The sequence below is a fragment of the Crinia signifera genome, chromosome 2 (genome assembly GCF_055691185.1).
Source record: "Crinia signifera chromosome 2, ASM5569118v1, whole genome shotgun sequence".
NCBI classification, from domain to species: domain Eukaryota; kingdom Metazoa; phylum Chordata; class Amphibia; order Anura; family Myobatrachidae; genus Crinia; species Crinia signifera.
In genome coordinates, this window is record NC_139218.1 from 197011641 (window position 1) to 197035582 (window position 23942).

The window sequence follows — 23942 nt, forward strand, 5'->3', positions numbered from 1 at the left end:
CCCTGGTACAATACGGGGGCCAGTACTAGAAGTACTGGGGCCCTCTGCCTGCTGGTTCCCAAATATTAGGCCCTTTATGACTTCCTGTTGAAAGTGCATAAATGTCCCCCTCTGGCCGGTAGAACGGAATAGCACGTAAGCGTTATACAGTGCCATCTGGATGATATACACGGCCACCTTCTTGTACCAGATTTTTGTTTTCCGCAGGGCACTGTACGGCTTCAGTACCTGATCTGAAAGATCCACTCCGCCCATGTACCTATTGTAATCCAGGATACAATTAGGTTTGGAGGTGTGGGTACTGGTACCTCGTACAGGGACGGAGGTGGTACTGTCTCCGTGAATTGGTGTCAGTATAAGGACATCCCTCTTGTCCTTATATTTGACCAACAACATATTTTCGTTGCATATTCCCCTGCTTTCACCCCTTCTCATTACTTGGGCAATGTGCGTTTTTGGGAGGCCTCTTTGGTTCTTGCGCACAGTACCGCAAGCTGCTGTACCTCTTGAACCAAGGGCCTTAAACAGGGGGATGCTAGTGTAAAAGTTATCCACATAGAGGTGATAACCTTTATCCAGGAAGGGGTGCACTAAATCCCAGACAATTTTCCCACTAACACCTACGAGGGAGGGGGGGCATTCTGGCGGTTCAATTCTTGAATCCTTCCCTTCATAAACCCTAAACCTGTGGGTGTACCCTGAGGTGCTTTCACACAGTTTATACATTTTTATGCCATACCTTGCCCTCTTACTGGGAAGGTACTGGCGGAATTTAACCCTTCCTTTAAAATGTATAAGGGACTCGTCGATACAAATAAATTTTTCAGGGATGTACACCTCTTCAAATTTGGCACTGAAATGATCAATGACCGGCCTGACTTTGAATAGCCGGTCAAAGGTGGGATCATCTCTGGGTGGGCACTGTGCATTATCGGTGTAATGTATAAATTTAAGAATTGTCTCAAATCGAGTCCGGGTCATGGCCATACGGTAAAATGGAGTACTGTACAGAACATCTGTACTCCAATATTGCCTAATTTCTGGCTTTTTTACTATGCCCATATGAAACACCAGACCCCAAAACGTCATCATCTCTACTGCATCTACAGGGGTCCACCTAGCAAATGATGACGTGGGGTTTTGAGCAATAAACTGCTGGGCATATAAATTAGTTTGGTCCACCATTAAATTTATAAAATCATCAGAGAAAAATAATTTGAAAAAGTCAATTTCTCTGAGACCTGTGGAATCAAATTGGATTCCTGGCATGGCCAAAAACTCAGGAACCTGGGGCTCAAAATTGTCTGGTGGTGGGGTCCATACGAGATCAATTGTTGGGGGGGGGGGTCTCAGCTGCTCTACAGGGGCGTCTTTGAGGGGGTCCCTCATCACCAGAGGAGGAAGAGGAGCTTAAGACGAATCCTTCAAATTCCCCGCTTGCATCACTGGCTGTGTCTGAGTCAGAGGCAAGCATGGCATATGCCTCCTCCACTGAATACATTCTCCTGGATGACTGGGAGGACATTTGGGAGGACATTTGGGATGCCATTTTTATTTTTGTGTCACTGGTAGTGAAATGTTTCAACACGTGTATAGTGTAGGGGGGGGTACAAACTTTATTTCAACCCGGGGGGTATGTAGTGTGTAGTGTGTATGTAGTGCAGAAAAAAAAAAAATACTTTATACCAATAAAAAAAAAAAAAAATGAAGGGGTTAAAAATAAAAAATTGAAGGGGTTAAAAAAAAAAAAAAAAAAAGGTCCTGCGCCAAAAATTGAGCACAGATGTTGGTCAGTAACGTCTGTCACTGAACAGCGCTCAAAGGCAACAGGAATTTGATCAAAAAAAAAAAAAAATAGATCAACCCTGTGCCGAAAAAGATGATCAGTGATGTACGTCACTGATCAGCGCACAGCGGCCACAGGACACCCACAAAATCACAGTGTGTGTAAAAAAAAAAAAAAATTTAAAAAAGACCCCACAGCACACACACAAAAAAAAAAGGTGATCAGTGATGCGACACTGATTACCAGTGAGGTGCAGCAGGTGCACAACCTTTGGTGCAACTGACAGTGCAACTGACAGGTATATATAAAAAAAAAAAACCTCTGTACCCCCAAAAAAGTTGCTGATCACCTCAGATATAGTGATCAGCACAAAAGGCGGGGGCAGCAGACACAAAATTTAGCACTCTCTATCACTCTCTGTCACTATCTCTCTCTATCTCTCTATCTCTCACTATCTATCACTCTATGACACTGCAGCAGCAGCACTGACAGGTATATCTATATATAAAAAAAAACCTGCGCCCCCAAAAAGTTGCTGATCAGTTAATTTATACTGATCAGCACAAAAGGAGGGGGCAGCAGTCAGTTATATAAAAAATATATAGCACAATCTGTCACTATCTCTCTCTATCTCTCTCTCTCTATCTCTCTCTATCTCTCTATAACTATCACACTGCAGCAGCACAAAATATAGCACTCTGTCACTAGGCCTCTCTATCTATCTCTCTCTCTCTATCGCTCTCTCTCTATCTATAACTATATCACACTGCAGCAGCACAAAATATAGCACTCCCTGACACTATCTCTCTCTCTATCTCTCTCTCTATCTCTCTCTATCTCTCTCTATCTCTCTATCTCTCTCTATCTCTCTCTATCTCTCTATCTCTCTCTATCTATCTCTCTATCTAGCTATTACACTGCAGCAGCACAATTTCACAGCCACAGGAAGGCACAAGTAGCAACAGGATCCAGGAAGCAGTGATGAAGCAGCGATCAGGTAAGTATGGAGCAAGGTTCTGGTCAGTATATGGCGGCAGGTGGGCACGGTGACCGCACTGCACGCTATTCCAGACCGGAATGGCGTCTGCAGTGCAGTCACCGTTAGTTTAAATCCCCCTCCTTGGCTGTGATTGGTCCGACGGACCAATCACGGCCTTTGGGGGCGGGCGGGGTGAGGTGGGGTGACACCAGTGTCACCCTTACACCCCGCGGTGATTGGTGCTGTACTTTACAGCACAATCACCTCTGATCCCGTGTCACCGGCGAACGTTATTCGCCGGTGACACAGGAAAACGCTGTGAATGGCTGTTCACACTGAACAGCCAATCACAGCGATCGCCGACGGGGGGGCGGCATCGCAGCCCCCCCTGGGCATGCATGGACATGTCTGCTGTCAGGGACAGCAGACATGTTGAAACTGTCACCGCGTCTATAGACGCGGTGACAGTATAAATCCATGACGTACATTTACGCCATGTGTCGGGAAGTGCTTCCCGACCATGACGTAAATGTACGTCAAATGTCGGGAAGGGGTTAAGGCTAGATGTATGAGGGCACATCATTACACCCAATTATAAATCAGTAATCGCAGCTTGGTGCATTGTCTCGAAGTTTATTCTACCTTAAAGGCAGCTATGCAATTATTCCCTTGTGTATACATCAATCTAATAAAAATGTCTTCTGTCTACATAATAAAATATTGGTATAAATTATATTGAATGATCATTGTTGGCGGTCTGGAATCTATACGTGCTGTATGCTGAGATGTGAAGTAAGCAAATGTGTGAGAATGATGCACTCTGCAGCTGCGTTCTGAGGTACAAGCATGACCAAGGAGAAATAATTGTGTAACACGTATTAACGCTCCCATCCACTAGTGCGATTTTGACCCCTTTTCATCCGATTCCGAGGGATCTGATGAAAAGGACCCAAATTGAATGCTTTCAATCGCACATTGGAGCCGGAGATCGACGCTGCCGCATGAAGGATCCATCAGATTCTGCAGCCAGGGAAAGGATTGCATATGATACATCGTATGCAAAAAAAAAAAAAAATCCAAGCTTTTAATACGATTACTGCACCAGTGGTGATGTCTGTTGTATGCGGTACTGTTATCACTTGGTCAGCATTTGGAGGGACTATATCACTGTGCACTTGTCTGAAATAAATGATTACTTGAGGGACAAGTTGGTTAGTGTGTAGACTAGTTACTTTGCTGCTTTATGATGCAACTTATGTACATGGAATTCTTCTCTATGGCTGATCATGAAGAGGTTACATGTCCTTTGTGGCAAATTCTCTCGGTAACCTGTCCCTTCACTAAAGTAAATAAGGCGGTTATGTAATAATGTCATCAGTTTATTGAAAATATTCACTCTGACTGTTTTTTTTTTTTTTTCTATATAACATTTAAACTGCATAGCGGCACAGTCCTATAGTGAAATGAACCTTTCTGGTCTTGAGTTTTACAAATGTCACTCATTGCTAGCTCCAGTTATCACCCAAGACAGTGGTTCCCAACCCTGGTCCTCAACTACCCCCAACAGTGCACGTTTTCCAGGTCACCCGGCAGGTGCACTCATTATTCAGGCACATTTTAAAAGATCCACAGGTGGAGCTAATTATAACACTTGTGATTCTGTGTGGAGACCTGGAAAACGTGAACTGTTGGGGGTACTTGAGGACCAGGGTTGGGAACCACTGACCTAAGACCACTGACCTGTTCATTTGAGTGCATGTTTTAAATTAATGTCCTATTTTGGATGCTATGGGGAGAATTTTGTTTTTAATGGCAGTCCAGGGACCTGACAGAGAAATTAAATTGTCGTAGTGTTCGAACGCGGGTAGCTGCTAGTTCCTGCTTTTTGGCTCACACTTTCTAGAGGTGGTCAGCAGAAATGTGCAAAAACGTGACCCGTTTGTGTACCATACGGCACTTATTGCACCATGCACAGAACATTGGTCAGGTTAGTCATTTTACACAGCTAAAGCCTGGTTAACTGTCTGGGCTCGATCACAGCAAAACAAACAACCCCCTGCCCCTTTTGCATTAAACTTCCCACATGACCTGTTAAATGACTCAGCCTTCCCCTTGTGCCCTGTCAGACTATCTCACATGTCCTTTCAATGCTCTTTATTTATTTTAATGTGCCATTAGACTACTGCAAATACACATACATAAATGTCCTCCAGTGAGTAGGGTATCCACAGGCTAGAACAGGTTGTGTATACATTTTGATAGAATGTTGCTTGGGGAGTAATTCTGGAAGGGGCGGTTAAAGAAAAATGTTAGCCATCATGTGCAACTTGCATGCATAGAGAAGTAGGGTGGGCATGTTTAATCAGATCCAAAATAGGCTTGAGCTTAAGGTACTGGTGCAGGCAAGATGTGAGAGGGATACATGGTAACCAGGACTTCAAGATCTGAATACCTACGTTATACCCCTTTTCCCTGTTTGAATTGAAATGAACAATTCCTAGGGCACATAAAATGGTCTGGGGGCATACGATCATTGAAGGCCGACATGAGTAGAAGGTTGACACAAGCATTAGGTCGACAGTCAAAAGGTTGACATAGGTTGTTAATTCCCCCCCCCCCCCCCCTTTTTATTTTTTTGGAGCAGACGTGCGCCTACAGGCTAGTTCATGCCCTACCATCCACTAGGGCAGCGGTGGCCAACCCGCGGCTCGCCACGCTGTAATGTGCGGCTCCCGTCCCATCGGGGGGCTTTGAATTTGGCGCCAATTCGGCTGGCAATTCAAAACGGCGCATCGGCGGCCAATAGGAAACGGCCGCGGCGAGCCAATCAGCGCTCGCCGCGCCGTATCCGTCCCGCCCCCGGCGTCTGACCACAGACTCCAGCGGGAGGGCGAAAAGTCATCTCCACACTGGCGGAGCGCTCCTGAAGCCGCCGGAGGACGGCGCAGAAGACGGCGCAAAAGACGGCGGCAGGGAGAAGAGTTCCGGCGCCGCTGAAGAGGCCAGAAGACGCCGGGATCAAGACACAAGATCTCCGGCTCTTTCTGCTTGCAGAAAGAAGATGGCTCCCGGAGAGGCCAGCGGGGGTGGGACGCAAAAGAGCTGATGAAGCTCCCCCCCCAGCGGCCTCTCCCAACACCAGGTAGGGGCCTTTGGCCTCCTACCCCCCCATCCACTCTAGACCACCGGGTGTCGGGCACTAGGCCCGTGGGCACATTCAGGCCCTTCCAGCCTGTGGGCGCATTAGTCGGGCCCTCTTGGCCCGTGGCTCATTTGTTTGTTGGGCCCTCCTGGCCCTCTAGGTGGGCCCTTTAGTTAGGAAGCTGGGCGCTCCAGCATAGGTGTTGCACTGTGGGCAACACCTGTGCTGGAGGACCCAGCTTCCTAACTGTGGGGGGCATATGATGTTTGGCACTGTGGGGGGGGGGGGGGCATATGATTTTTGGCACTGTGGGGGGGGCATATGATTTTTGGCACTGTGGGGGGGGGGGGCATATGATGTTTGGCACTGTGGGGGGGGGCATATGATGTTTGGCACTGTGGGGGGGGCATATGATGTTTGGCACTGTGGGGGGGCATATCTGGCACTGGGGGCATAAAGTTTTGTCATGTGGCCACTCCCCTTGTGTCATATGACCATACCCCTGACCACTCCCCCGATCACGCCCCTTTTTCGCACATGATGTTGGCTCTTTGGCTTGACCGACAATATTTTTTGGCTCTTTACCTCTGACCGGTTGGCCACCCCTGCACTAGGGTGTGGAGGGAAAAAAGAATAGTGTGACCAAAGCATGGCGAGGGGACGAGGTACTTAGACTGTGTCCATGTCAACTGTGTCGACATTCAGGACAAAAAAGTGAAACATCCCCCCCTCCAAAAAAAAAAAAGTGAAAACCTTTTTTAATGTTGACCTAGTCAGTGTCGTCCTAATGCTTGTGTCGACCTTCTATCCATGTTGACCTTAGACATATCGACTTATTTCAGTTGTCGACCTAAGCCAAGCCAACTCGTTTCTTTTCATTTAAAGATGGGCAGAGCATGGTGCCTTGCTTAAAAGACCTAGCCAGAAACCTGGAATGAGGAGGAGATAAGCATATCTGGGAGGATTATGTGTATTTGAACAATATGTAATGGAATACCAACTTCTAATTTCATGCAAATAGTTTAGGATATGTTTTTGTTCCGGCTTGTAGCCTATTTTTTTGTCAGTGGTTTTCTTGTTTGTATGTATATCATACCCCTTTCACATCGCACTTTTAAAACGGTATATTGCCGTTTTTTTCCCATTTTAAAACGTTTAAGGCTGCAATGTGAAAGTGCCAAAGTTGATTTACCGGTTAAACTTAACTGGTATTTCAACACGGTTAAAAAGCAGAGTCCTACATGTTTTAAAGCAGTTTTTTAGGCAGTGTGAATGGCTCTATTTCAATGGCTTGAAACGTGTCCCTTGGGGGTTAAACGGGTTGAATGTTTGAATGGTATTAAATGATTTTTAAAACGGTTTTCACCGGCAATGTGAAAGGTCTCAAGGCTCAGACCCGTTTTAAAGTCCCATTTAAGAATACCGTGTCATTACCCATTTCTGCAATGTGAAAGCAGTATCAGGGCTCTTGTGTTTTGTCAGGCATGACTGCAGTAGGATTGAACGCCAAAATAACAATAAGCCTTTTTAACCAGTTGAAGGAGTGTATTTAAGTCAGACACACTTTTCTTTTGTAATCTTGCTTTCCAATCTTTTTGAATATCCGAATAGGCTTAGCTCTTCTTAAAGTGTACATGACCTATTAGTGTTTCCGTTTTGTGCAGTATCTTTCTGTATGCTTGTTGGTGAAGGCAGATGGAGAAATGTCTGTTCAGGAACTGACTGTAAAATCAGTAGGTGGAGGAGCTGTGTTGGAGAAAGGCACATGTGAATGAATAAGCAGCATTTCACCCCATACATCCGTTTCTTTTGTGCTTTTCCTTTCCAGATAGATGATGAAGAGAAGAGCATCTGAAAGGGTTTCTGGTGAGTCCTCCGCCAGACCCAAGGCGCTATGCTCTGGTATCTCGGGAAGCAATGCCAAGAGAGCAGGACCATTCATTCTGGGTAAGTTGAATTCCTCTTGTTTAATGTCCTGTGCAGTTGCTGAGTTTTTAGTTTTAATAAGATTCAGACCAGTGACATTAATGCATTTAAGATTGCTATGTTGTGCCAGACTGTTATACATATTTTGATCCTGTTAATTGTGCACCATAATTAAAATCCACTTTCAAATTTCTACATTTTAAAATGAGCACCCAGTACAACAAAGCTTTAGTTTTGGGGGAAATACAATTATTTTGGGCACCAAGATAATTAATGGACACCCGACAGGGCAATTCAGAAGTATGGGCACCCATTAATTATCATGGTTCTCTCGCCTAAAGGCATCTAATATCCCTTTCATGCAGAAAATTACATTCCCGGTGAAGCAGTTCCACCTGAGAATTTCATACACGCACCGTTTCTGTGTGAAAGGGTCGATGTGGGTCTTCAACTCCGGGTCTCTGACCCTGCCGAAGACTAGGGTCGGATATCTGGAGGCTAAGATCCGGATCTACCCTTTCACACATTAGAGAGCAAATCTTCCGGTCTAAATGTAAGACCTGATTTGTTCTCCTGTGTGAAGGTTATTCGGCAGCCACTGTGTAAATATATTCTGAATTGGGGTGGTTTTATTTACTTTTATTTGTTTGTATTTTGTTAGCTTTTTCTCCACAGCCTGTGCTGCTCCAGCAGAGTCCCACATTAGTATGGAGAGGAAGTTTGACAGTATTGTTTACATCAGAGGTTCTCAAACTGTGGGTCCCGACCTACTCAGCATGGGGTCACAACTCCATGTTGCTGACCATCAGGCTGATGACTTTTCTAATCTCAGTCAATGATTCAAGGAGTCTGAAAGATCTGTTGAATTGTATGTTATTTTAGCCTACTCCCATCATGTTGTGCCTCCACAATGCTGCCATGTATGTGCTGTCTGCTGACTACACATGTCATGTGATAACCTTCTGCATTCACTTGTTGGGGTCCCGTAATTTATATTTATTGTCTAATGGGGTCTCAGAGCAAAACAGTTTAAGGACCCCTGGTTTAGATGTTAGAGGGACAGCCACTAAAGTGGGAAGATACAGGCAGATACAATAGTGCACCCAGGACTGCTCAGATTGTGCTGTATTCACCCAGTGGAGCCAGGGATATAGTAATAAAGAAGTGAGTTCTAGGAGTAGATTAACTAAAGTGCAGATTTTAAGAAGTGGCAGTGTTGTCCATAACAACCAGTCAGTGGTTAAGGGGTGTACACATGGTAAGATTTTGGCAGGAGATTTTTACTAAATAGTCAAAATCGCCTAGGTTAGCCAAAATCTCAGTGTTTACTGATCCATGGCCCCACTAACTCAATATCTCCTAGCATAGACAGACTGTGCAGTGAGGGCAATTTTGATAAATCAGACTATCATTAGTTAAGGGGTGTACACACGCGACTCAGTCCCGGCAATTTTCACTGAGCCTCTTGTGTAATCAAGATGTAGTTAAGCCATCAGGGAGATGGCGAACTACATCCTGCCAGCCCCTGGAGCCGTGGCCAAATACACAATTATCTTGTTTGCTCATTCTTTGACCGGGCAATAGAGGTGCTGCAGTGCCACGCATTGCTATCGCTAGCTGGGTACACACTGGCCAATTCTGTCAAACCTTCCAGGCGTTTTTGATGATCAAGTCAAAATTGCCTGGAAGAATCACCGTGTGTACACAGCTTTAGACAAAATTGCTTAGTCAAAGTCTCCAGTGCATCCAGTTAAAATTGGCCGGTAGCCTATATATCACGGTGTGTACATGGCTCAATTCAACATTTATCTAGAGTCTTCTAGAAAACAAAAGCTAATATTTGGGGGAATTGAACTAGCTATGACAACAGTAATAATTTTATTACCCCCCCCCCCCCCCCCCCCAGGGATAAATTAGCTGCAAAGTGCCATTTTTCTGCGACCTTGAAAACACTTGTAACATATGTAATAGGGCCTGAGTTTGTTGGAGATCCAGAATGCTGGACGATCTTCTTTTTTTTTTTTTTTTTTTTATAAAGTGCAATCCCTTATAAGGCATGCTTTTTTCCATGTGTGTGTGCGAAAAATTGGCCCCCCAAAAAATCATTAAAAAGACAGGTTTTTCTGGGAGTTGTGTGCATAAAATATTTGTTTTAAATATTCTGTACATAAAACTAATGTGTTTCAGGGAAAACTATTTTCACAGTACAATACAATAAACAGGTATATGACTGAGCTCTCTGTTTCAGCACTGTGCCAAGTTATCTGCTGCATTCTATTGGTGCACCAGTAGCCATGTCTTACTGATAGCGCAAAGCCCTTTAGCAATCATGCATAAGAAATTCCACTCGCCAAGTTCCCTGCAATGGGCTTTGGAAGCGATGTACTGCTTTTTTCCTCCTTGTGTATTTGTGGTGGGCTACATGTAAGGATCTACAAATACTTACTCCCATTCACCACCATATGCAGCCTAACTCTAGCCTTACTGCAGCCAAACACATCTTGCTTGCAAGCAGCCTGATGTGTCCAAATTAAAAGGTACCGGTAGTTATTGCATTTTATGCAAAATGGAAATTGAATGAAGAAGTGAAAATTTGGAAGCGCTATTTACCACACTTGGTGGCAAACATATCATGCAATTTCACTGCTGGTTAAATATTGTAGGATCCAATATTGCTGTTCTTTTCCTCTAGGTCCACGTTTAGGAAATTCTCCTGTGCCCAGTATTGTGCAGTGTTTGGCACGGAAGGATGGCACAGATGACTTTTACCAGCTCAAGGTGAGCTTTTCTTTCCCTCTGGGTGCACTGTCACATACAACAACTTGAACATTTTATTTGCACCTTTTTGTATTTGTATGTAGTAGTCTAATACTTAACCAAAGCTTCCATCTTTTAAAATATCTTAAGCTACTGCTGGTACCTACACCTCTCCCAGCCATTAATATGATGGCTCACATGCTGCGACCCATACTTTCCTCTGATGACCTGATTTGAGGCCATTTCATGCTGAAAAGGGTGAGAGTAGCAGTGTTCTGATACGCCTGCTTAGCCAGTGTAATCACGTATTCTCTCTGCTCCATCAGATACTGAGCTTGGAGGAAAGACCAAACAAAGTTGGGGAGACTCAAGAGGAAAGACAAGGCAAAATGCTACTGCACACTGAGTATTCCTTGTTATCCCTCCTACACAATCAAGATGGCGTGGTCCATCATCATGGTCTTTTTCAGGTAAAGCAAGATGCCACCCCCTATCATTTTACTGGTTTGCATATTGGTAATAGCAGATTTCTTGACTGTGTCAAAACAAGAGTGATCATATATGTATATATTTAAAGGGGAAATACCAACACTTTCTCCCTCTGATACCCATAGAGGGAGAACCAATTAGTGTGCCGAGCGTAGCGAGGCTCTGGGCCCGCTGCGTGGTGAGCGCAGCGCCCCCCCCTTGTCGGGATTTCGGCGGTCGGGAGGGATTCCGACAGCCCGGATTTCGTACCAATCCCATTTAAAGAATACCTTTAACACTAGATTAAATGTAAGGGCTTTTTTTTTTGGTCTGCATTTAAAAGGAAATGGTTAACCCAGGTACACACTGGAATGTCAGGGAGTCGTTCAGACATTCCTATCAACCCAGATCACCCATACACACTGAAGGCATGTTAATGAAGGACCGAACGATCATTGTTCTGTTCTTCATTAACAAGGATGGTGACGATAGCGATGTTTAATGTGAAACCCATCAAACCAAGGGTTGTTGTGCACATATCGTGCATACATACAGAGCTATATGCTGGTTTGATTCATCTGGCATATTGCGCTAGTGGGTACCTGGCTTTAGCGAGATGGTATTAAGAAACACTTAAGCTTTGTACACACTGTGCAATATCGATGGGAATATGGTCGATGAGCGACCATATTTCCAGTGATTTGAGTTTGCTGCAGTAATAAATCGCCAAGTGCGCGCTCCCGTGTTCAGCCTTCTAATGGTCACTGGTTGTAGGAGCACGCTCCTGCGATCAGCTGTTTCCCTGCGTGGCTCCCCTGGCAGAGTCTCCTGTTCATCAGAGACCATCTCTGGTCGCTGATGAAAACCGGACAACGAGCAATATATTGCACCATGTGTACACTTATGGATTGCATGCAAACTTTAGAGTGTACAGTTTGGTATTTTTTTCCTTCACTACTACCTATCCCTACCAGGGGTCTTCAGTGAAAATCATGTCACATTGTTATCCTTGAGTATTAACTTCCATAACATTAGCACCTTGATATATATTCTCTTCTGCTGCCTAAGCCTGGGCAATATTGAAGTATTGGGTTCCCAGATATGACTTCTGGTTTATCCGGTTTCCTTTAAATGCATGTGAATGCCTCAAGTTTGATAAAAATACTGTATAGAATTAATGCTGCAGAGTTCAATGAGGAATAAATGGCGTGTCTCCAAGATAGATTCGTGTAATATTGTGGGACATCTTCTGTCAATCTTGTGTATTCACCACATTGCAGACTTTCATTTTTAAGAGATAACATTTTATTTAGCAAACATGAAAAAAAAATCAAGATCCTGCTCTTCACCTTAACTTTTGTGGCCAGTTTAAAAGTATCAACTAAACTGCATTGAGGGGCCTCAGTGATACATTTCCTATGTACAATGCTCCATCTTCTTTTTTAAAAGCTGTGATATCTTAAAGGTGTGTGTGTGTGTGTGTGTGTGTGTGTGTGTGCAGTGTTAAATGCACTAATCTAGTTATGTACACTTTTGCAAAGATTGTGGAATTGTACATCTTCTTAATGTATATGTATAGTAGGTAAAGGTGTTGTAAAAACGACAAGAAAAATGGGGGTAAACCCGCGCTTCCTATTGGGATCTAAAGGTGCGTACCCACGGTACGATTTATGTTCCGTAAGATATCATATACAATTCTCCAGAAAAGTCCTGGTGGTTAAAAAGCATAAGATTTGTGCTTAAAATAAGGTACGATGTGCATAAGATATAGCAAACGATCTGACGTCACAGCTATACTACACTATACTATCTTATGCTTTCTAGACAGAATTGGGTTGCATGTTCACCCGATCAGCTCCCTCCCATACGACCTGCGGGAGCGCGCATCGTACGTCGGATAGTGCATACACACGGTAAGATATAGTGCACTATCTAGCATGCTATTCGAAACTGGCTAGATAGTGTGCTAGATTGTGCACTATATCTTACCGTGGGTATGCAGCTTTAAACTTAAAAATGATGTTTTTCCTTTATATAAATGTCCTTTTCAGAATATTCAGTCCATAACGTAATACCTCAAAGATAAAACAAACAAAATTTCATGGTGTAGATTTCCCAATACAATTTAAAAGAATGAGATTTTCTAAAAGGCTGTGCCCGTACCGTATTTTGGCCTATCACCAGGCCAAGGATTAGCGCGTAGAAAGGGGGTCACTTCCAACAATTCAAGGATGTATGCTTTAAAATTCCTCCTGATTGTCCCTCAAAAACACAAATGTGTGGGGAACAAGGCTCATAGCGTAAAAAGTATATTTTATTCACACACAAACCTTTTGAACAAGGAACATATAATTAAAAAAGCCTGGTACCGTATCTGGCCTTATACAAAAGGCTATTCAAGAAGCTCAATGGGGGTCAGATGATACAACCCGGGTGGACCTCCGCATAAACGCCTCAATAGTAGTCCCGTTGCCAAGCTCCAGATAGGGATCCCAGGTACCTCCAAACCACCAACGCGTTTCGACTTCTAAGTCTTCCTCAGGGTGTGTGGAGGTAACATGTTGGATCCATATTTATACCTATGTGAGGGACTCACATAGGTATAAATGCTTAGTTGTGAGAGAAGACTACTGCCTGTAATCTCCCTACAGCCACGCATTGTTTTACTATTTTACCTCTGATTGTGTGGTAGAAATGTTGTTCGTATATTAACTAGTATTTAAAAAAAAAAATTATTTAGAGGCTTTCACTTATGTTGCTCTTTGTCAAAATCAAGTGCAATGTATGTTCTGCAACCTGTAAAAATATGCCTTGTTCAATAGTTGGCATATCAGATCTTCTGAGCCATAAATTTTAATGATGAAAGTGATCCTATTTAATGCCATTCTCTAGGCTTTTATTTAGAGCAGGGCTGGGCAATTGCGGCCCTCCAGATGTTGATGAACTACACATCCCAGCATGCCTTGCATCAGTTTCAGCATGGCCAAAACTAATGCAAAGCATCCTGTGATGTGTAGTTCATCAACATCTGGAGGGCCGCAATTGCCCAGCCCTGATTTAGAGAGACCTTTCCATAATACTTTGATATAGCATTAATGTGTACATAAAATAAAGGGGGCACGAAGATACTGAAGTGCAACCACAACTAAAGTCACAGTTGGTCAGTTTGCCATGGGCATTGCAATCTCCTTGATTGTGCTGAGTTACTGTAGGTTTTATTCTTTTTACACCTCTACTCAGGACAGGACATGTGAAATTGCAGAAGATATGGATGCCAACAAGCTAGTAAGGAAGATGCGGAAGCGTATATGCCTGGTGCTGGACTGTCTCTGTGCCCACGATTTCAGTGACAAGACGGCTGAGTTAATTAACTTACAGCATTATGTCATCAAGGAGAAAAGGCTGGGGGAAAGAGAGACTGTGGTCATATTCTATGATGTTGTCAGGGTGGTGGAAGCCCTACACAAGGTATGTTTCTCCTACTAGGACAGTGATAAAGATGATCTATCTTGTGTAAAGCGTTTTGGCATATGTAATTTTAGGAACAAATGAATGACGCAATTTGTGAGCAATGTTCTGCTAGTGCAAGCTGCTGTACCGATGACCATGTATTGTTACTACCAATAACTGGTGTGGCGGGGTCTCCTCTCTCTGCAGAAGAACATTGTACACAGAGATCTGAAGCTGGGTAACATGGTGCTGAACAAAAGGTAAGGGAATAGGCAATCACGTCAAGGAACGTGACTTGTCTACTAATGTGTCTTTATGTGTTCGTAGCACTCTGCAAACCAGTATCTTTAAGCTAAGCAAAATAACTCTCTAATACAGTGTATGGATGTAAAAAAATCCTAATGCATGAAGAAAATATTATGGCTTGAGCAGAGCTTCTGGTTTGGACTGGAGATGGTCTCATGCTCACAGGTCCCATCCCCGGATCCACGCTTGTCCTACACTTGGGCAGATTTGGGGATCCCCTCCCTGCTAGCTCCTCCCTGTGCACCCTCACTACTAAACTGCTGCTAAAGGTCCCTTCTGAGCTGTCCCGGAGCCCCTGACTGTAAATTGTGACCTGCTCCCATGGAGAGAACTCTGGCTGCATTCTTAAGGGGCCCACACACTGCCTGCGATGTCTCGCAGCAGTGTACGGACACCCGATACCCTGCAAGCCGTCGGGACCTTTCCGGCAGCAGGGACGCATGCGATCCGTTGTGATGGATCGCATGCGTCCCTGCTTCCCGCCCGCCTCGCCGCCTGGAGGAACGGGTGGTCGGACGGCCTGCCAGTCCGACCACCTGGTCGGGTCCGATGCGCTGTCCTGTGCATGTTAGGGAGAGGCGATTTGGTTCAATCAACAGGCAGATTGGTTGCAATCGGGCCAAATCGCCTCGATGTATGGGGGCCTTTAGGGCCACCTAACACGTTTTAGAGAGGTTCCCACTGGTGGTTAAATTGGGCAACTGGCTCCAGCTGCTGCAATGCTTGGCTGCTGTTTCCAGACTGGCCTGCTTTATTTGCAGCTTCTGTGAGATGTGCTGGGCCAGTGGACCACACCCTCCTCCAATGGACCCACCATCTAAGGGTACCTTACTGCGGCTGCACACATCATCGTCCTGATGGCTGATTATGTAATTATTTCAGCCCATCTCCTCCCACTTTGAAACCGTCCACTGCTAATACTAGTACTGGCAGGCATTGCAGGAAATGCTTGTGTCAGCTTCCAGCCTCCATAGTGGATAGGTAAGGACCTACCCAGGGCTTCCATTCATGTTCCTTCAAAGGGGGTCCCCAGTCTGTTTCACCCACCAGCGCAGTTCACAACCCTGCTGCCCGCTACTTCTCCAGGGTAACATTCCTGTCGACCTGCCCAACACGGAGATCTGATTTAACCATTTAACCCTTTGAGTTCCAACGTTGCTGTGAGATACTCAAAAATGCCACAGTCACTCACTGCGACTGTTTTTTTTTTTTTTTTTGGTGTGCAATATTTAACTTCAGTTAATTGAATTGGCTTTGTTTGTTTTTAATTTTATATTAAAATAACAGTCGCTGTCGGCGATGCTTACATTTTGTAGCAGATATTTTAGGATATCTGACATCAAAGGGTTAACGATGCTTAAAAAAAGAAAATAATTTCTTTTTTTGATGTGCACAACATTGACGGTGCTTCCCCTTGAAGCATGACGTGGTGTTTTTCCATATTTAAAACACATTAAAATGAGAGTAGTCTGTGGCACTTTTCTGTATTCCCCGTAGATTAGCGTGGGCTTTTTATTATATAAAGCCACTGGCTTAATCAGGATGATTCATCTCAAAGTATACAGCCTGTTCAGTCGAGGATAAGTGACTTGTGGTAGTATAAATACATAGTCCTGTACATCACCCACACACAGTTACAGAGTGATGTATAGATAACCATAGTGAACACCTAGCTAGCACTTTTTTATTTTATTTTTTTTGGACGTGGATTGTTATAATTTTTTATTTAATAAGATAAGCCACGTTTCTTTTCTGTACAACTCAAAAGGGGGCATAGTCAAAAAAGCTGAACTAATTAATTCCCTGACTATTCAACTGCAGCAGTTTTCGGCACTACTGAAGGCATTTTTCGCCAATTCCTTTTCTAAAACCGCCACGATTTGTTGGAAAAGTTGAAAAAACCTGCGGATCAGCAGCTAATTTACAGATCCGGGTTTTTTTCACCACTCCTGCATTTTTTTGCCCTGGGGAAAAAGCATATATGCCATACAAAAACTGGAAAAAGTGCAGGTTTTTTCTAGGTGAAAAACATTCCTAGTTGAATACCCCCCAAAATATTTTATCCATTATCTACAGCATCTTTGCTTTTGATTACAGAGCTGCCTTGATTCAGTGCCAAGGTCTGGGATGTGTAATTTCACAACCACTGGGGGGCTGCCATTTTGACACCCCTGGTATATGGATTTTATTTATAATATTCAGTTTCAATTTGGTGGTTACGGACAACATAAGGCTGCCCCCCCCCCCCCCCCCCCCCTTCTGTTCAATACAGGTTCTGTATATAGTATAGGCAGTAGTACATCCTAGTGATCTTTCTTTGTCATAATAAATCAAACCTCTGATCCAATCTATATAGTTTTTTCCCCTTAGTGTATTAAACATGTCTTGAAAGCAGTGTGGCTTTGTCCTTGGACAAAAGTCACAGAGGGCATTTTTTGTTGCTGTTTGCACATTACAGTATGTAAGCAAAACTGTAGAGTTGAATGTGTACACCTCCTGATGGAAGATCTTTAGGTTTATGCCAGCTATAAAGCTGTGCACACACGGGGGTGATTTCCGCACATAACGCAGGCAATATGGTCGCTGAGCGACCATATTGCCAGTGATTTGTTTGTGCTGTCGGCAATAAATCGCCAGGTGCGTGCTCCCATGTGCAGCCCCTGATGGTCGCTGGTCGCAGGAGCTTGCTCATGCGATCAGCTGTTTCCCTGCCTCTTCCCCGGCAGAGTCTTCTGTTCATCAGCGACCATCTCTGTTCGCTGATGAAAAGTAGACACTGAGCAATATATTGCTGCATAGGTACACAGCTTAAATGTGGCTGTACAATACTGTGAGAAGTCACAGAAGTGTATAACCATCTCATCCCCTTTGAGCTGCCCAGGACCTTCCAATGTGGCAAGATTCCATGTGATACATCTATGGTCCTTCTGCATGTGATGTATCGCATAAGTGTATTGGTGGCCTTTAGTCCTAAATTAAAAGTCTGTTGTACTTCTTCAGTGCATACAATAATTTCTTCCAAACTTACTTTCTGGACTACCACCATTGAAATCCGAATGATTCAGGGTGTTTCAGAAGATTGGCATAAAGTGGTATACAATGATTTTAATTTTTTTTTTCTTCTTCATTACCGTAATTTTACATGTTTGTGATGTGCATTAACATCTATATTTTTCGATGCATTGTTGAGAATTTAATTTCTTGTGGTTTTTTTTTGTGTGTTGCAATGTGTGCGTGTTCATGTGCAATGTAGATTTAGCCTTTGTATCTCTTTCAGAACTCATAGAATAACAATCACCAACTTTTGCCTTGGGAAACACTTAGTGAGTGAAGATGACCTATTAAAGGATCAGAGAGGAAGTCCAGCATATATCAGTCCAGATGTGCTTAGTGGTAAGTAGAACTTGATGCACACAGCTGGAGCACTTTATTAGAGTATATATGGAGCATTAATACTTCATGCTAAATATTTTAGTTGCTTTAAAAAAAAAAATTTTTAAATGAATTTTTAAGTAATTTATTTTAAACTTTAGCTCTCGATACATATATATATTTTATCCTTTGGTTTGTAAACTATATAAATAATGGTACTTGTGTATTAGCACGGTGCCCGGTTTTACTACATACGCAAACGTAGTGAAATCGTATCACATGGCATGCGCTGCGATGCAATTTTGACGCTTATAATGGCATTTAATGTACTATAGCATTAAATGACATAATGTCATTTATTAAGGCCCCCCCCCCAGTATCGACATGATCCCGAAGCGTGGCGAGCGCAGCGGTACGCGTCCGACCGACCTTTTCATACCCCCACTATCCACATCGGCGAGGAGTTGATTTTATATAGTGTGTCGAGCCATAGAGCCGAAGCGTGGCGAGCGGACATGTATTATGTTACATGGATTACGCGTCCCCTCGCGGTGCTTGCCACGCTTCGGGCTCTGTGGCTCACTGCGCTCACCACACTATATAAAATCAACTCCACCTCGACGTGGATAGTGGGGGGTATGAAAAACTCGATCCGATGCATACCGCCGCCCCTCGCGGGCTCGCCATGCTTCGGGATGACGTTGATGATGGGGGGGGCAAAATAAATGACATTATGTCATTTTACCATTAAATGCCATCAGAACCGATATCTCGTCACATGCCATACAATCATGGCATGCGATTTTTTATTTTTTTTTATCGCATCCTATCTTTTTAATGGATTCACTGACACAGAGCCGTGAATACATTAGATAGGAAAATCGCATTGCATCGCATGCCATACAATATGGCATGCAATGCGATTTCACTACCGTGAATAGCCCTCTACGCAAATGGAGTAATGGGTGCCGTGATAATACACAAGTACCTAAAATAATCCCTCCAGTTGTTATCTAGCATTTTGAAATACAGTCTTGCAAGTAAATTATGACATGTCATGGTAAAAGGTATTGGAGCACATATTATAGGGTCCGACTTTACCAGAGGAATGGGATGCCGACCAATCCATTTTTGTAAAGCAACAATCATTTACACGGTAAAACCGGGAGGTTACATAGAGCTGTAGCCACCTATGCCAGTTTAGTGTGCCTAGTCGCACAGTGACCGCCGCCTAAATTATTTTCAATGAGTGGCACACGCAACAAAACCGAGCCCAGATGTAAATGGCTACTGTATGGCACACTGAGTTTCAAACAATCCATATATGTTAACTGTTAATTTGAACAAAAAAATCTAGACTTCAGAACCAGAAGTGTTGTAATGATTGTATGTATCTTCACTATTGCTTTCCTTTATGTCAAGGTCGTCCTTACCGTGGAAAGCCTAGTGATATGTGGGCACTTGGAGTGGTCCTTTTCACCATGCTGTATGGCCAGTTCCCTTTCTATGACAGCATACCTCAGGAATTATTTCGCAAAATTAAGGCGGCAGAATACTCTATCCCAGAGTGAGTTGCTATACATTTGCTTTGCATGTATTTGGTTGGGTAAATTGTATATTGTATTAGGAATGTTATGTAATATGTACAGCTATGGTTTTTTCCTAGTAATGTCCTGTTTTCGGTAATTTTAATTTCTTTTACATGCGAACTCCTTCTCCCACACACTTTGCCCTTTATTTCTGTTTTTATTGCATAGTCTATAGACCTTACAGGAGAGTTAATATTCTCAAAATGGTTAATAGAATGCTTTACACTTGTCTGTAAAATGGCGACCACATGGGTTACATGGTTTTGGAAGCAGTGCAAGTGGCTGTTGTGCTTCCCACTCAGTTGGCACTGCTCCAAAGTTTTCTTTAGAACTGCTTATCCCTCTCAATAAGTAGACACATTTTAGTTCTTCTGAAATAATTTTGCATAGTTAAAATGGCAGTTTTTTTTTTTTCTTTCCTCAACTGTGGGTGCAATCCTGTTATCTTCTATGTTAACTCTGTACTCAGGACCCCACACAGTTCATGTTTTTTCCGGTGCACCGGTGCATTCATTACTCATTGACACATTTTAAAAGATCCACAAGTGGAGTTAAAAACTTCACTTGTGAATCTATGGGAGACCTGCAAAACATGCACTGAGGACCGAGTTTGAGAACCTGTACTCTAGTTGCAGGTAAGTGGGGCTGTATGTATGTATGTATGTATGTAAATAAAGTAACATGTCTTTGAATGGGTTGAAAGTCTAATATTCATAGAATTTAATGGCAGATAAGAACCAAATGGCCCATACAGGCTGCCCTTTAGGGTTAGGCTATTAGGGATAGGGTATTAGGGTTTGTTTAGTGGTTAGGGTCGTAGGCTTACTTTAAGGGATTGGGTTAGGGTATTAGTCCTAGATAAATATAGTGCATGCTCTCGTAATACCGCTTTTCTACCTAAATTCCGGGTCACACGCATGCTCTTTAACCCGGGATTTGGTGGAACGCCTTTCTGTGTCCCCATTTCCACTGCACTGGTTTCCTGGGTTTTTCCTAGGTTGATCCTTCTTTTTTCACTGAGAAGGGAAACCTGGAAAAACAGGACAGTAGGGGATGGGGAATGCATCAGTGGGAGTGGGTCCTACGGCAGAAGGTCAGTGTCGGAGGTGCGCGGGCACTGGTGGGGCAAGATCTGTCAGCGGCGGACAGGTAGTGGGAGGCACCTGCGCAATGGCCAGTCGCCCCTGTTTGGGTAAAAAAACTCAGGTATAGGCCATTTCCACAGCTCATTACCAGGATTTAACCTGCTAAACATCCTGCTTGAATTTTTACCTGCTCACCATTTCCACTGAAAAAAAATCCTGGGTTGGTGCATGTTCACACGGGCTTTTTAGGTCCATGGAAAAGTGGTATAATATGAGTGTTTTTGTGCGAATTTGCCTATGAAGGCACTTCTCAAACTGATGGGTCCTGATCCCAAGGTGGGTCGTAACCATCTTAACATGACAGTCAGGCTGATGACTTCTCTGATCTTTCAGTCTGTGATCCCAGGAGTATAAAAAAAATCAGTTGAGTTGTATGTTATAATGGCTTGGAGATCTGAGGAGTCATAAGGCAGGCTCTCTGCCATCCTCTGTCTCCCTGCTATCCCAAAAGCCTTCACAGCAGGTTTAAGCTTTTAAGGCCCCCATGTACTGGGCAATGTACCAGCAATTTGGGGGGGGGGTTCTGTATTTTTAAACAGTGTACAGAGGCTTTAAAGGTCCATACACACTGGGAGACTATGCCCAGCGTGTATGGACAGCGATAATAGCGTTCATCGCTGCGGGGAAAGCCGCTCAGTGCATACTATAACCAGTAGATAACCGGCTTACACACTGGGCGGCTTTGAGCTGCAAGCCACTCAAACCTGCTGTTTTGAGCGACTTTTAGCTCAGTCGCCCAGTGTGTATGGGCCTTAAGATTTGCATGAATATTTAGAAGAAACACAAACAGGGCATGAACCCGACAGGAGTAAAGTCTCCCATACTCAGCAGCGACCTCCCCTCGAAGTCACATGCAGTGCTTCCTTGAGCCGCCCGGGAGTTCCTGCATGTTATATATCACAGGCAAGCCGGCCCAGCTCAGAAGCCATCCGACAGATTACTTCTTAAGCACTGGCAAGGGTCCTGTGTGATATGCACGGGATCGTGCATTGCATCAGACCCAATATGGTCATTATCAGGTCATTTTGATGGTTCCAATCGGAACCATCTCCAAAACCACCACCTGTTCACACTGAAAAGCAATATTATGAAGTCAAGCACTTCTGCCTGGAAATTTGCCTTTGAACATGGACCATTTATTTAGTGTGAGTCAACCAGGCCGACAATCCAGGGTGTTCGATCATGCTTTATTCCTGTTTTTTAGACACAGGAATGTTGACCCTTTATACAAGAAAATGTCCCGTGTTAAAAGTAAAATTATCACGTACAAATGCTTGACCTGTTAATTTCACATTTCAGTGTATAAGCAAAAAAAAAAAAATGACATTGCTTTGTCTGTTTTGGCATCACACGACCTTCTGTGCAACGCATAGAAGTCACGCAGCAAATTAGAGGAGCCGAAGCTCCATTTATTCTGAACTATGTGCACACTCTTACCTCTTTTTACACTGCAGAATGCTCATCGACATGGAAAAGGTCAAAATTTAATATTTTTATTTTTTGGGGGTGAAATAAGTCAACCCAAACACTGTATAAGTGTACTACGTCCCCTCGCTTAGCTCACCATGCTTCGGGCACAGAGCACTATTATTATCACACTCTATGCCCACTTCAGTAGTAAAGTATGAAAAACCACCGTTTTGATAAAAAAATTTTTTTAAAAACTCAGGTCGACCTTTTGCTGGTTGATCTATTGACTGCATCCAGTTTCCTCTACACTGTGAGTGTTGTCCAGCAGATGGCCGCCTGCCGACCAATAACGTAATCGTTCAGCTACATTTACCAACATATCCGGTAATGAGCTCAATGATTGACATATGCTCCAACATAGGGTCAGTTGTACGATGCCACAGAATGTCTGGTATGCATTCATATTTTGCTACTTTTTTAATTATATGATGTATCTATTTGCCAACATAGTTACAGTATGTTGGTGTATTATTTTAAGGAGATCATGTTGCTGTAGCTTTCTACTTTGTGCAACATTTTTAATTTTGTTCTGTTTTTGTATGTTTTATAAAGAGATGGCCGAGTATCCGAGAACACAGTCTGTCTCATCCGAAAGTTGCTGGTTTTGGACCCTCAGCAGCGACTAACTGCATCAGAAGTCTTGGAATCTCTGGGTGGCATCATATCCTCATGGTTGGTTATTCAACATTCTTCTATAGCCAAGAAAGACAGTAAATGGCATTTAGTTATTTGTGTATTTTCATTCTCCCTACAGCTATGTGTACATTTGACATGTACATGTTATACTCTTTTAAAAACTTATACTTACAGGATACCACCGCACTCGCCATTCCTACAAATGGGGTGCAAACTGCACTTGCCATTCCCAGGTTGGGGTGCAGTGGCCTGTGATCACATGCTCAAATACAGATACAAGGAGCTCAACACTCACCAAAATAAATTAGCTCACTTTAATATACAAATATTCGCATAAATAATGGGGTTTTAGTTCATGAATTGATCAATGCATTTAACCCCTTCCCGACATATGACGTAAATGTACGTCATATGCCGGTTGCAGGGGAATCAAGCCAGCTCACGGAGTGAGCTGGCTTGAAAGAGAGCAGGTAATGGCTGTATATTACAGCCAGGTACCTGCTCTCACGGCCACGAGCGGCGAGTTCGCCGATCGTGGCCGTTTAACCCTTTAAGCACCGCGGGCAAAGCGCCCGCAGTGCTTAAATAGCTGATCGGAGGGGGGGCGCCCCCCTCCGGCGCCGATCGGGGCCCCCCGCGGTGAGATCGGAGGGTGCCGATCGGTTGCCATGGTAGCCAGGGGTCTAATGTAGACCCCTGTGCTGGCCATGTCAGCATTCCTATTACATCCTGCCTGAGGCAGGATGTAATAGGAAGTGCTGAAAATCACTATGTTCAGCCATAGAGCTCTATGGCTGAACCTAGTACAGGCGATCGCGCCCCCTAGTGGTCAAGTACACTAGGGGGCCTTGTAGTAAAAGTAAAAAAAAAAAAAAAATAAAGTTTAAAAAAAAAAAAAAAAAAAAAAAGTTCAAAT

At 43.7% G+C, this 23942-nt stretch overlaps 1 protein-coding gene across 1 annotated transcript in view; it reads left to right on the plus strand.

Moving 5' to 3' along the window:
• Window positions 1–23942, plus strand: part of STK40 (serine/threonine kinase 40) — a 44389-nt gene that overhangs the window by 13135 nt on the left and 7312 nt on the right. Inside the window, exons 2-9 of the mRNA XM_083173544.1 lie at window positions 7736–7854; window positions 10526–10611; window positions 10917–11060; window positions 14299–14526; window positions 14716–14768; window positions 18092–18207; window positions 19609–19753; window positions 22943–23062. Coding sequence (XP_083029670.1) covers window positions 7740–7854; window positions 10526–10611; window positions 10917–11060; window positions 14299–14526; window positions 14716–14768; window positions 18092–18207; window positions 19609–19753; window positions 22943–23062 — 1007 coding nt within the window. The 5' untranslated portion in view covers window positions 7736–7739. The remainder of the gene's footprint in view (window positions 1–7735; window positions 7855–10525; window positions 10612–10916; window positions 11061–14298; window positions 14527–14715; window positions 14769–18091; window positions 18208–19608; window positions 19754–22942; window positions 23063–23942) is intronic.